This window comes from Halichoerus grypus, chromosome 12 (genome assembly GCF_964656455.1).
Source record: "Halichoerus grypus chromosome 12, mHalGry1.hap1.1, whole genome shotgun sequence".
Taxonomy (NCBI): Eukaryota; Metazoa; Chordata; class Mammalia; order Carnivora; family Phocidae; genus Halichoerus; species Halichoerus grypus.
The window spans coordinates 21,895,957-21,911,031 of NC_135723.1; the positions used below are offsets into that span (position 1 = coordinate 21,895,957).

The 15,075-nt window shown below is 38.2% G+C and overlaps 1 protein-coding gene across 3 annotated transcripts in view; it reads left to right on the forward strand.

The window, feature by feature from the left end:
• Positions 1–12,902, forward strand: part of RELN (reelin) — a 490,351-nt gene extending 477,449 nt beyond the window's left edge. The window contains exons 62-66 of one of the 3 annotated variants that reach the window (XM_078060039.1): positions 1,335–1,532; positions 2,147–2,245; positions 2,855–2,938; positions 6,548–6,683; positions 11,799–12,902. In XM_078060039.1, coding sequence (XP_077916165.1) covers positions 1,335–1,532; positions 2,147–2,245; positions 2,855–2,938; positions 6,548–6,677 — 511 coding nt within the window. In that variant the 3' untranslated portion in view covers positions 6,678–6,683; positions 11,799–12,902. The remainder of the gene's footprint in view (positions 1–1,334; positions 1,533–2,146; positions 2,246–2,854; positions 2,939–6,547; positions 6,684–11,798) is intronic. The other 2 variants (XM_078060040.1, XM_036067465.2) reach the window with 2 other exon arrangements.
• Positions 12,903–15,075: the final 2,173 nt, after the last annotated feature.

Here is a 15,075-nt window from a genome sequence, read left to right on the forward strand (position 1 = left end):
AGCTCTGCCACCTCCTTTTGTCTGTGTAATTCAAAAAAAGATTCCAAAGCTTTATGAAGATTGCAAAATACTGGACTAGAGTATTCACTGACTGCTGCAGAGTGTTCAGGAGCTACAAGGATTTTGAGAATTAGATGCTTGGTTAAATAAAAATGTAGACATTTACTTAAGGCTTTTGACATTAGAAAATATTAGTAATGTATTTTCAGAGGCAGAAAGGCAAGTTTAGGGTCTTTTGGTATGATAAACAATGAAAATACAATGAAGTCCTGTGTGATAACTGTGGAGGTGCCAAAAGTTATGTTCACCCATCCCGTGTTTTCCTGCCAGAAAGATGGACTTAATCTGGGACAGCCTGATCTTTCCCTTGACCCCATATACAGCTGCAAGTAGCTGCTTAATGAACAATTGCACGCCATGTTGTGCGAGCAAGTTTGTTTTAATTTATGCATTCATAAGTGTTAATCTACTGCCTTATGTCACCAGGTCCCGTAAATGGCACTACTTTACTAATCACTAGGACTCTTATTAGGGTAGATTTCCTATGTTTAAAAACTGTATCTTCTGGGGTGCCCGGGTGGCTCAGTCATTGGGCGTCTGCCTTTGGCTCAGGTCATGATCCCAGGGTCCTGGGATCGAGCCCCTCATCAGGCTCCCTGCTCAGCGGGAAGCCTGCTTCTCCCTCTCTCATTCCCCCTGCTTGTGCTCCTGCTCTAGCTGTCTCTCTGTCAAATAAATAAATAAAATCTTAAAAAAAAAAAAAACAACTGTATCTTCTAAGGGCAAGGATGACCATGAGGAGCAAAATGACACTTCAAACAGAGTAACAGACACGGTCCAGAGCCTGCATGTCCAACTCAGTTTTCCCTCCGCTATGATCTCCAAACATCCTCTCCTAAAATAGACATGATGATCTATCCTTGTGTAGATGCTGTTCAGCTTGGAGCTATTTGGGGGGGCGGGGGGAAGGATGTAGTAGAAATATCCTGGTTTTATTCCTGGTCCTCTCTATGTCCTCATGCTTATTTGGCCCACATTACCTTCCAGAGAATAGAAGGTATTTGGGGCAAAATACTCTAAGACAAGAAGAGCACAGGCCTTTTGAAAGTCAAAATTGTTCTCTTGGTGTAGAAAACCCACCTTCTGAGATGACTTCTCATCGGTAGGAGGTAAAGGTTAATATAAAAACATTTTTTTATTAACACGCCTTAGTCCTAAGACTGGATGCTTCCATTTCTACTCTCTGACCTCAGAAATTGCAAAGGTTAAAAAGAAAAAATTAGAAAGTATAACTCTTCTACTACTCCCTGACGCGCGTCTCCCTGTGTTTTCAGCAAAATCATGTTTGTTTTGCAAATTGGGAGCAGTGCGCAGACGGACAGCTGCAACAGTGACGTGAGCGGCCCGCGCGCCGCCGACAAAGCCGTGCTGCTCCAGTACAGCATCAACGGCGGCATCAGCTGGCACGTGATCGCGCAGCACCAGCCCAAGGACTTCACGCAGGCCCAGAGGGTGTCCTACAACGTCCCCCTGTAAGTGGCCCGATCCCTGGGGATCGCCGAGATTGAGCTCCCGCGCCCACGCCGCCCGGTGGGTGGTGGCGGAACCGAGCCGCGGCCCGAGCTCCAGAGCTGGGTTGCTGTTTCCCGGGAGGCCGGGAGGAGGCGCACGAGGGAGGAGAGCGTGCCGCTGCACGCGGGGGCGCCGTGTGCCTCTTTCCCTTTCTCTAGCGGGCGTTTCTAGTCCTTTACAGAAGAACGTTTTTTCATTTTCGGGGTGCACGCCTTTGAAAGTTTTCTGAGGCTAGGCAACGGTGTCACTTTGGTTCGGCACCGCACCCCCAGTTCTAGCACAGCGCCTGTCACGCAGAAGGCATGGCCCGTACGTGGGCCGAATTCGGTGCCCTTCCTTCCAGCTGCTGCCGGAGCCCGGGGAGGCAGGGAGGGAGAGGGAAGCGGACTGCAAGCCCTTGAGTCGCCACTAAAATTTAATGCTGCTCAGAAGAGTACCGTGACCTAAGCAAATCCGAATTCCGCACCCTCAGTCGTGTTGATTTAGACTGGCCTGTTATCTTTGAGGTCTGGAAATGGCATACCAGAAAGTTTTGTCTTCCAGCGCGTAACCTCTTTGTCCTTCTGTGACCCAGGGAGGCACGGATGAAAGGAGTTTTATTGCGCTGGTGGCAACCTCGCCACAATGGAACAGGTCATGATCAATGGGCTTTGGACCATGTGGAGGTCGTCCTGTGAGTATCTGATACATAGCGTCCCATGTCCATTTCGGGAAGGTTTGAAATTCTTTTGCTATGGCATGCTCCTTAATTCAGTAACAACCGTTCCTGATGAGAAGCCCCCACGAGACTTTGGCCTACGCCCTTCAGCAACTGCAATCTGTAGCTCGAGTCAACCTGAAGTAGCAAAGTCCCCAGAGCAATTTAATATGCCTTAGAAAACTTCAATAAGCAAAAGACGTATCTGCGGATTTGACCATATTAGTGAAATTGGGTAACACAAAAGTCTCGAGGTAAATGGGAAACAATGTCTTTGCCGCATCTGGGTTGCCTTATGAGATGGCATGACATCCTGAAGAGAGAAGGGGTCTATTGCTAGCTAAGGCGCCCAGTTACAAACACCTGTCTGAGCCACAGATGCCCAAGGCATTCTTCTGTGCGATGACGCGATGGCCACTGGAGCGAGGAATTTGTGGTTTCAGATCCCCCCGACCAACCCCAGCATCGAGCGCGTGGAGGGTGTTCCCCCGTGGTTTGTCCCGTATAGTAAAGTTGGCACTGCTCTCACCTAGCCGGGTTGACTGTTCTGCAGAGAGATGACTTGCTTTTTCTCTAACGATCTAGTTCCTGTAGAACTGGAATGCTTATGTCTCGACGGGTTCGGACTGATGGCTCCAAGTGGTTGGCAAGGAGAGGCGAATCTTCTCGGTAGATAGGTTCAAATGTTCATTCTGTTTACCAAACCGAAAATGAAATCAGTCCTTTGGCTGATTTCAGTCATTTTGAAAGCAAACTTAAATGATTGATTGGTAGGCAAACTACCAGATTTGTTTTCTTTCAATCATAGCCATGAGCTGAATATTTCAGTCTTGAGTTAGCCCTCGTCTTAGTTTTCACTGAGGCACCTGCTTGCATGGCATCCATATCAACCCCCAAATCCAAGAGCAACCTGGTCCCTACACAAGCCCCCACTGTGCGCTCTGCTGCTTTGGACAACTTGCTGGGCTCTGCCTCCACAAGACAAAGTTGAAGTTTAAAAACAGTCCAAACTCATTTGGATCTATACATGAGGCTGATGTTTTACTTAGACGTTGACTTCCTCAGAACACATTCTTCCAGGAGAATAGGATATAACCTGGGCTCTAAAATGAATACATATATATAGTAAGGCCAGAGATATGTCCAGATAGACCAAAAACCAACCCTACAGCCTTTCTGCCCTAACTACTCTCCTTTCAGAGCAGTGCTTCTCAATCTGATTGAACATCAGAATCACTTAGGAGCTTTTGGAAGAAGCATCCCTACAGATGATTTGATTTTAAATTGATCTACAGTGGGACCTGAGCATCAGTCTTTTTTAAAAGCACCTCGGGTGATTCTAATAAGCTGGTTGAGAATCAGATTTAGAGTCAATAAACACTTTTTATCTTTCAAGTCTCTTGCCAAGTCAGTTTACATTAATGGGGCTTCCTGTGCCTGACAAAGCCTTACCAACTTCTATGGAAACTTCAAAACTTGACAGTCCTCAAAAGAAGGCAGCTAATCCTGCCCTGGGGTAGACATATCATATGTGCGAGTAGCTATTTCTTCTCCTGCCACCCAGCCAAGCAATTTCAGTTATTGGTTTTGGATTTCAGAGGCTTATCATCACCGTAATACCCTCCCTTAGACAAAATTAAAGAGCAGGTGGGCTCAGCTGTGCAAATATCCTCCCCTGGTATGAAACAACCCCTTTGCAACTTTGAAGCAGAGCTCTGTTCTTCGTTCCCTATCCTGGAATGCCTGGTGTTGATACTAATTTTTAGAAGCAGCCACCAGCATCATGATATTACTGTAAGAGTCAAGTTCAGATTCTCTGGAATCTATCATATCAATCATACCTATTGTTTCCGGTATTTTTCTGGAGAAATAATCTGTATTTGTAAAGACTTCACTTTGATTCCATCTCCAGAATTTTAGTACTTTCAAGAATTTATCATTTACCAGGCACCTGTCTGCTCTTACCTTGCATGGTTCTCTCGGATTTTCAGGGCACTAAAACATTTTGAGTGAGGAATGAGCATCGCCACACATGAATAGTTTCAGTGAATAATTTAAAAATTATAGCTTCACGCATATCACCATATAATTTTATTTTTATATATTACACAGGTAATTTTAAAAGCAAATGCTATCTCTTTAATGATGTTTTAAAATTTGTTAAAATTAAAGGAGTCGCTTGGTTTTCTTTCCTTTTCTTTTAATACCAATACAGAGAAAGTATATTTTCAGAACTATCGTTTTGATGTTTTGCTCTTGTCTTAGGATTTAACATTTCTATATCACTGTACCCTTTCAAAGTACTTCTTTTCAGAAGAGTCAAAAGTTTTAAGGCATTTACTAATTAATATGCCCTTGATAGCTCTACAGATTAATTACTTTAAGTTACTCATTTGATAAGCTTAAAATAAAAAAGAAAGTTCCAGAGAATTCAGAAAAATAATTTTCCAGAGTGTCTTTCAACCAAATGAGGCGCAGAGAAGCTATCCAAGGCTAATTTCATGATTCACAAATAGTGCTAATTTTAATTTTGCTACAGTGAATGTGTATTTAGAAATAGATAGAATACTCCCATATATCCCTAATAATTCAAAATATCCTCGAATTCACTATACTTTTATATGATAACATTTAGTTATATAAACTAGTATGGCTAACTCCTCAAGTGTGGACAGGAGAGGAGACTGGGATGCAAATCTAAAGAGATACAAGCCCTGCCTAACTGATTACTGCAAAGAGGGCTGCTAATATGTTTTTGCAACTAATGGTTGGAAAACCATTACATTTTTAGAATGTATTTTCTTTTCTGAGTGCAGACTGGCCTAATCTAGCTTTATCACCATAGTTTTGCTTCTGTGCATGTGCACTAGGGACACATGCTAAAAATCCCTAGAAAGAAAAGTTGTGGTCATGCATGGTATCTTGAGTTTAACCTCAATACTGCCCATATTAACTAAGAAGAGAAAAGAGTTTGATGACAACAAATTCAGCACTTTTGAAAATATTTCAAGGCTTAAGGAATGCATCCTAAATTGACAACATACATAATAAATGTGTAATCTCACGGCTTAATTCTAACATGCTCCATGTGGAAGGATTTGCATTTCATAAATATGGATGTACGGAGTGACAGGCCCCACACCATAAAGATAAAAAGCACCATTTATCATTTAACAAGCAAAGTTACTTATGCTTTATGCTTGTTTGAGAGTGAAATCTTTTCGTTCTCGTGATGTTTTTCAATGAAACCTGCCCATGAAAAGCACTTCATGATGACTGGCCCCTGCTATTCTGGCATAAAACAGATGGACTGAATTGACAGATGACTTTTTTCCCAGCCTCACTAGCTTACCAAAAGGCCTTATTCTGTAAAGTCTGAACGATGTAGCATAACACTGGCACTGACAATCATGTCAGAAACCTAATTTCTCTGAACTCATTTGCTAGCATAGAACGTTTTTCAGTAAATGTTTGTGAACACACTTGGGCAGACCCCTCACAAGATCCATGCTGGTGGGGTTCTTCTTAGGATAAAAGAAAATTATTGGTCTTAATCTTTTCTCTTGGGCACTCATCCTTCTATCCTAAGAATCTCCCTCACCCAACTATGCATTTCATTCACATATCACATTTTTTTGTGTACGTGTTTAAGTCACAACCTGTCACGTGTATAATGAAGTGGGCCAATTTTTGCATGTGTACCTTGAAAGCAAATTGCTCAGTAAAGAGCCTTTGTGAATTGATTTACTAAGAAGTGAATTTTTACCACATTTACTGGGAATGAAAACCAGTATGTTGCTAACTATGGTCTTAAACACATCTATCAGATTTTAATAATATGAGTACCACCATGACCATCCCCTCATGCTATTCATTATCAAAATACTGTCATTTTTGGCACAAATGATTTATGGAAATGAGCATAGTACACTTGTTGCAAAGCATATTTATCCTTTATTAATTTGACTGCGTTATCTGATGTAGTGGACTTCTGTATTTTTTAAAGCCCATTCCTTAATATATTCAGAAATAAGCATTTTTCTAAAATGTAAATAATTGAAAAAACAGATAGCAAAATTAATGTCAGTTATTAACTACTACTTTCGTATTTATACTTTATACGCAACATTTATGCCAAATGTAGTACTAAGCTACATGTACCTTGACATACGGTTATGAGCAAATATTGCATGTTGCATTACATTAAAAAGTTAAATATATGTATATATTAGGTGTAGAAGAATAAGAAATAACTTCTTTAATTTTTATTTTCAAAAGAGATGAAAAATCCTATATTGCATCTAAACCTGATCAGACTTTTATGACTAATCACAGTGCTGCATGCATTGAAAGGCATTTTTTAACTTGTGTTATATTTCATTATTTGCTGTCATTGGTTTTCCACTAGAGTAAGGTAAGTCCTCTTACTAATCCTGGGTAATTGTTGACCAATAGTTTCATCAGTGTTACCTACATTAAGAGAAGTGTTGTCAAAGACCTTTGCAATTAAAAAAAAAAATCGTGAGAACAAAGTTGTATATGACATTGAGATACACTGGGACATTTGAAACCTGTATCATGTAAACTCAGGGTTCAGCAACCTTGTGGCAGTTCTCTAATGTATATGCAATGTTGGGCGTAGACAAAGTGCTAATCAGCATTGCTTCATTGGGTAACAAATTTGACTCTATGCCTAGGACTGTATTAGGTGCTTTTGAAGTGCTCATAGTTTATAAACTTGTTGTGAGGGGAAATTAAAACCAGAAATGTGTGCAAAAGACCTAGGGGCTCTGATTAAATGTAATGTCTTTCAAAAGATCTATTGTGCTGGAGATGAGTGAGGGTAACTTGACTTTTAATTTTATTCTAAATTAATAAGTGAATTGGCAGAAGGTAATGGACTTATTCATAATATTGGTGAGTTCTAGATCCTATTCTTAGGTAAGATTTGCCCTCTTTAATATATAGCTGCATTTATCCTTTAGTGGAGATACTTTAAGACTTAGGAAAGAAGTTAAAATGATTATCATTTATTAATCATCTGCATATTATGCTAGAAGTTTCCATTTAGTCCTTACAATTCCCTGAGGTACATGTTACCAGATATTATTCTCCTTACCACTTAACAGAGAAAATAGATGTGAAATCTTCAACATTTGTGAGATACATGAGTCTACACTTATTTTTGTGTGGCCTTCCTGAAAATGCATGGTCTTGAAAGTGAAATATCCAGCATCCTCTATGCAGGGGAGTTTCATTGGTTAGTTTGATCGACAGCTTCTCATCTGACCCTCACCAATATTTCTCTGAAAGATGTGACAATTCACTGAATTCTTATTTCTGCATTCATATGAGGTGTTATTTATTGTATCATATGTTTTGGTAATAAATAAATTTTTAATTACAGATCAGTAAAAATACTTACATTTTTATGAGCTCAGATTACTTCTACCAAGTCTCTGTCTTCCCCATTTCCATAAGAACCCATTAAAAATCAATTGAATTTTTTTCATAATAATTAATGACCTAAGATACTGGCTCCAGTGAGGAGTAACAGTTCAAAAGAGTACAGTCATTCTTGAAAATTCTTGCAATATCCGGGGTGTCTGGGTGGCTCAGTCGTTAAGCGTCTGCCTTCGGCTCAGGTCATGATCTCAGGGTCCTGGGATCGAGCCCCGCATCGGGCTCCCTGCTCCGTGGGAAGCCTGCTTCTCCCTCTCCCACTCTCCCTGCTTGTGTTTCCTCTCCCACTGTGCCTCTCTCTGTCAAATAAATAAAATGTTTAAAAAAAAAAAAGAAAAGAAAATTCTTGCAATATCCGTATTTCCTATGCAGAAACAGAGAAGTGTCTTATATTTCCATATCATCTAAGTCCCTAAACTCACTCAGCGATAGTGAACATTTAAGTTAGCATTTCCAAGATGCCACTGATATTCATTCTCCCTTCGCTCAATGACTGACAGTAGGAGAATTTAAAAATGGACCAAGTTCAATGCACAGCCAGAGCAAATCGATAGGTCAAGTAGTGTAATTGATATGCCTTGGGATGAACATTACCTGCCTTCATTGGACTGATGATAATAAAAAATTACTTTCCCCTGTAATTGCAGTGGAAAAACAAATCTTAATTCCATCACATCTATTATTATTTTGGTTATAAGGTTATCTATAGCTATATATCTACATGTATCAGAGAGAAAAACAGGCTCCACAAAAAAAAAAAAGTAAACATGAGATCTTTCAACTTGTTTAAGAGTGCCCAATCCTGTTAAGTTAGACATTTCAGAAGCCACAATATCTGTTTAATGAGCACATCAGTTTATTAAATGGCCTAAGAGGCAGACAGCAGTTTGGTATAGCTTCCCACGGTGCTTGATTTTAAAAAAAGCTTATGAACTGGAAAAACCTGCTTCTTTAGATTCCGACCTAACAGACTCCAGAAATATTTATATTTTACATATGAAAGTACTAGTTAGTTTCAAGAATGCTTTGAAAATCGGGCCATTTTGAATGTGACTAGATAAACACGAGGCATCTCTAGCAAACAGACGTGTGCATCAACATTCTCAGGGATCCAAAGATATGCTGCTGATATTTAAATTTATTCAAAATTAAAGAGTATCCAATGAATCAAAATGTCTTCTAACGAGATACAAGCTTCCATGCTGGACTGTCAAGGTATTAAAAATCTGCAACCTGTTAATATTTATTTTCTTACAAATAGCGATGGAGAATAATGAGTCAATAGTTCTATTAGAGAAGTTGCTTTAAAGCCATTAAACATGCACATCAATTTTTGTTAAAAATTGAATGTTCCTTTGTTCCCATATATTGAGGTCGCTTTCGTGTCAATCTAGGTTGCATTGGGATAACTAAATATCTTGAGTGTTCTGAGTTTTTTTCTATGTAAAATATTTTAACTATTTTAAATTCTCTTTGAGTACCTTATATCTTTAAACGTGTTTTCAACAGAATAATTTTCATTGCTTTAACCTTGCAATTATTCTTTATAGTTAAAGAGTAATGATTTACAACAGGAGTCCAATCAGTAAGTCACCAAAAGTTCAACAGACATGCCTTGACCACCCACGGGTGAGGCAGGAGGCTCAGTTCTGTGGTGTGGGCGTGGGGGGAATGGGGGACAGGCCACTGCCCCAGCAGAACACAATCTCCATCCAAAGCAGAAGATGAGCACTGTGAGGGTTCAAAGTTGGGGGGCAATCCCTTCAGTGAGCAATACATAAAATGTGATACTTGGAAAAAAATGTAGCAATTTAAGAAGTGATGTAAGGGGTTGACCAGTGAGACGGATGGAAAAGGTTTGGGGTAAGTTTGAATAGAGCAGTCTGTATGGGAATGTAGTGGAAGAAAGGACAAACAGAACAAGATGAAGCATGTAGAGGACTTGAAGTATCTGGCTAAGTTAACTTAGATGTGGCTCCACAGACAAGAGGATTGTGAGTGGCTTGTTACCAAAGTAAAGCCAACATTTGAGGGAAAGTTTACTGAGACTGGTGTGCCAAACGCACCCTATGTATGTGGGAAGACACGCACACACATACATACCATTGTGTATTCAGTGATACGTTCTCAGGATCTCATGGTTTCTGTTCAGCAGCGTTTTTTTCATAAGGAGAGAGAATGAGGAGGCTAGTTTAGGGGGCCACTATAATAACATATATATATAGTAATATATAATAAGGGAAAGGGCTACAAGGTGACCTACCATGCTGGGAGGAAGATGGCTAGTGCCAGTCCCAGCATTTTGTGATGAAAGAGGTAACAGGATTCTTCTAACACTTGATTGGTTCAAGACTAATTAGTTCAAGACTAAAAGGTCATTGCCCTTCTTTTGTAACCAGACAGCAATTAATACTTACAGCTGATAATAAATAGTGGATAAATTCATTTCATCAACTATGGAATTGAAACCGATGACTTCGTTAATACATGTAACACTGCAACATCACGGGAGGAAGGAGGGCTAGTAAAGCGACTGAAGATAAACCTGATTGTTGTTTTTTTCTCTACAGTGTCTTCAGAGTATATTCTAGCTTCCATTCTATAGTTTCTAGCATTTTGATAAAATAGAAACCTAGAGCAGAAAGTTATTAGCACTTCATTTTATTTTATAAAATATATATCACTGTGAGTCTTTTTATCAGGTTTTCAGTACAGATGCTGTTGCTTGTTGATTAAGCGTATCTGATGACATTCACTTTATATATTTTCCTTTGAGACATTTTATTATAAATTTTCTAATGATCAAACTATAAAACCCTCATTTTAAAGGTTTTTGTATATTACAAATGTTAGTATAATATGCTTAAATATAATACCTAGTATAACATACTATGTAAAACAGTACCATTTTACACCTTGCCTAGTATATTGATCATTAATAACCTGGAATATGCTGCTCGGTGCAAAATCACCCGTTGCCTCCTCTTTACCCTAACTCACGCTCATGTCATATTGACCTTCATGGTGGAATCACATCACATGACATCATCCCACTCCAGATACATTTTATGTTTCCATGAAATTAAGGAGGGAAAAATTCTGTGTCCAGACAGCATTGAAGAGACTCAGTGAATTTGAAAAATAGTGATAGGCTCACATTTCAAAACCTCGTTTTGATGCCACAGTGAGATATGTTGTCACTCAAGTCAGTGTGTGAAAGGAGTATGATTCTTTCCAGTGATGTTATAGATAATGATCCTTTTTAAAGTATATTTTCCATACCAAAACTTTTAATAGCTATGTCCACCAATATTGTGCAATTTCCTACAGAAATTTTCCGTACTTTTATCAGCTTCACGTATAGTATGTACGTATGCATGCGTGTATGTACTTACATACACATACAGTCAATTATACAGTCGATTACACTTTCTTAGTATTTTATGATCTTTTTTCCAGTGGAATGTCTTTTTCATAAGACCATGTTTCTAGACCCCAGATGCTTACTGTTTGTGGAAGGCCGTGAGAAAAACTTACTTTATTTTGCCCCTGAGTCTAATGAAATAGGAAGGTCAAGCTGATTCAGCTAACAACTTCTTTTTTGCTTTTTAAGCTTTAGACGAGAATGTTTGCTAAAGGAATCAAGTTATGTTTCCTACTTGTTAAAGATGTGTCTAAATAAGGTAGTGAGTACAGCACACACTTCCTCTCAAATGAAATCCACCCAAGTGTTCAGAAAAAGGTCAAGAATAAAATTCAAAAAGCCAAAACAATTTCAGTCCACTTTCACTGTGAGTCAAGAGAATTTACCTTTTTTATTTTTTTTCTGGTTTGGAGCTCACTAATGAAAAGAAGGGGATTTCTTCAAGGCCAAAGGCAGTGAATGCAGGTGTCAACCTTTAGTTATCCTGTCCTGGGGTAGCATTGTCAGCAGGACCGATTAACCATGAAAATTTTCAGACAAATAGCAGGGTAACTTAGAACAGAGACTAGATTTTTTTCATGATGGGACTTACATGCTCTCTCTCCTTTGCCTCCCTGCCTCTCTCCTTTCTGATTTTAACAGCACTCGCAAACAAAATTACATGATGAATTTTTCACGACAACATGGGCTCAGGCATTTCTACAACAGAAGACGGAGGTCACTTAGACGATACCCATGAAGAATCACAACTTTTATTTTTCCTTCCAACATGTGATGTGTTGCTTCCCGTTCTTTTAAATCGCACACCGCATCTGATATCAGGAAAATTCTGCGAAGGACTTGGTGACTAACTGAAAGCCCTTCTTACGATCGAGTGCACACCACTTTCCCACACTGTGAACTAATGACAAGTGACTTATTTTCTCATGAGTAAATGTCTTCATGTTGCTGTGTCCGTGAAAATTGTGATCTGTTGTAATATCAGTTACAGTGGCAGTATTGAAAATAAGAAATAGTTTAACAGAAAAAAAAGTTTAAGCACAAAAATTTAAGAGATTTTATGTTTAAAAATGGCATTTAGTACAGAATTTAACATTCTTGGTCACAAAGCTATTTAAGTGGACTGTATTTCAGCTCTGTATCATGTTTTATATGATTAAATTATCGTTCCTTTTTGTATTCTCTTCTACAGTATAACACATTGACACTATTTACTTGTTATGTTGCAATATTTTGCTGCTGAATTTCGGGCTACTTATATTCTGCAGAAAATTCATTGAGATACCTACTCAAGAAGATAGTTGTAAAGATATTGTATCTCCTTTAATATACTCCTTAAAATGTATGTTGGTTTAGCGTTGTTTTGTGGATAAGAAAAATGCTTGACCTTGAAATATTTTCTACTTAAAAATTGTGGATGAAAACCCTATCTCCCAAAAGTTCCCAGCTCCTTGTCTAAAGGTTCTTTTAAAGTGTTCTGTGGCTGATTTACTAACAGTAACTGCCATTTCGTGTCTGTGGTAACAGAGTGATTTGTAAAACAGTGGATGTTTTCATTGTGTTCTCTTCGTGGATTGTTTTTCCTGCGGGTCATACTCATACCTTCTGATGAAGTTGTACCAACACCAGCAACGTTATAATGGCCCCGTAGCCCTGAACTCTCATATTAACCTAACTAAAAGGTTGTACTCTAGGGTGAGCCAAGCTAAAAGCCCATGCTTAAATAAAGATTATGTCCATAAGCCATTTGAGGCTCATTTGTCTTTATTCATTTTTTAATTAAATTTTGTGTAGGATTTGTAAGCCGGATCGGTTTTGGGAAGAACAGTGTTAGATATATATACTGGTGTTTCGTTTCGTCATTGCTAATAACAATTATGAAGCCACACTTTCAATTGAGCCGTGTTTCTCTTATTCAGCTTTTTCTATTAATCACCCTAATTACACCAAGAAAAATCAATGGAGAATTCTGAAAATTATTGAATTCCTGAGAATTTTGTTAGCTGCTAATGTAATGTCTGACTCATAACAAGCACTCGTGCATTCATTCAGCAAATGCTTGTTGATTGCTTGCTACGTGACAGACACTGTGTTATGTGTTTACAATAAAAATGGCGATTGAGGCATTTTCTCTGCTTCTAATGTCTACACAATAAAAAGTATGTCAATAGTGTTGAATGTGTTGATTTTCAGAGGATTAAAAAAAATCTGGGTAATAGAGTAATAGATGGCAGTAGTATTGCTCTTTGAACAGGGGAATGATAAAGGATGATCCCCCTGAGAAGTCTAGCTAAACTGTATTTTGAGCCTGGTATCAAATCCGTTGTGAATCATTGGAGATACAAGGCCTTCTTTTCTCAGCCTAATTTAACATATGATATATTTTATAATTAAGTGTGGTGTTTGGCCCAAGAATGGTAACTATTGTATCTTAATTATTGATTCTCCTTTCTTGGTTCACAAATTGTCTGCTGCTGGTTCATCATTTGATGGCATATTTGGTTCATTTTCTCATTGGAAGAAGGGGTTGAATTTGTCCCAAAGCCTTGTCTTTCCAAGTCTTGTGTGTGTGCCATAGACCTACCAGATAACTAGGGCAAGATATTTTATAGTGCTCTCATCCAGCTGTCTTCCTACCATCAGAAGAGGGTTGAACTCCCTACCAGTCCATCTCCTCAAAGTTTTAATAGTGTAAGTGGGGACTTACATGTGTATTGGCTTATTTATTTTGAAACATAGACCGTCAGAGTAGGACTTCAAGTATTGTTGGTTGAACTGACTTACCTTTCTAAATAAATAAAGGAAACAAAGTTTAGTAATAGCAGAGATTAAAAAATATTTGCATGGCCGAGTTTCCATGGTTTCTAAACAGTTAATCTCTTATTCACCATACATTTTAATGTAAATTATACTCAATATCTGATCTTAAATGTAGTCAATATCACATATATTTTACCCTTCAGCTAAGAAGGAACATATGTATGTTACTTGGGAAATTCCCAAATTGAGATTGTCACTCTTGTCTTATGTTTCAAGGTTTAAAAAAGTATAGCGGATCACTAAAATATGTACCCATTCATTTTAATGTTTGTCAATTGAAATTTTTTGATAGCAATTTGTATTGCCTTTCTGTACTTTATCTTTTTAACTTTCCCATACATGGCAATTGCCACTTTTAACACTAAATAATATGCTTTTTTCCTAGCTAATTTTTATACAAAGATGTGTACTATTTACTTGAGATGGGTATTTAGGATGCATTTCAAGTAAAATTTGTTTTTCATATATGTTTATTGGGCATATGGCATCTAGGTATTTAGTGCATTCGTGTGCATTTATTTATGAAGGGTTTTTTGCATATGCTTAAAAGACTTGCATCTCACATTATATAAATATTACTCTATATTTTGCTTTAGCTTATTTATATTCCAACAATTTATTCTGGAATTTACTTTGTTATATGTTGGGAGGAATGACCCTAGCTAATTTTTTTCCAAATAGTTAATAAATTATCCCAGTACCAAAATAAATAAAAAACACCTATAGGGAAAAATGTTAAATCTAGAGGTTTCCACAATGGTAAATTCTCACAATACTTTTGACACCACTAACACTGAGCCTAAGTATACCTACAATGAATGAATTAATAATCTGTTGAAAGGAGATACACCCCTTGGAGGACAGTACCTTTTTAAATGCTTAAATGTGACAGAAGGAACTTTTATTTTGGAAGATTCTTCGTACTAGAGCCCACTTCAGTCTTTTTGTTTATGCATTCATATCAAATATATATTAAGGGATACCACGTGCCAAGCACTGGGAAAGGCACCAGGGATGCACTGGCAAACAACGGGAGACACAGTCTTCCCTAAGGAAGTTCACAGTTTAGTGGAGAAGGAAGATATTCACCAATAATCAC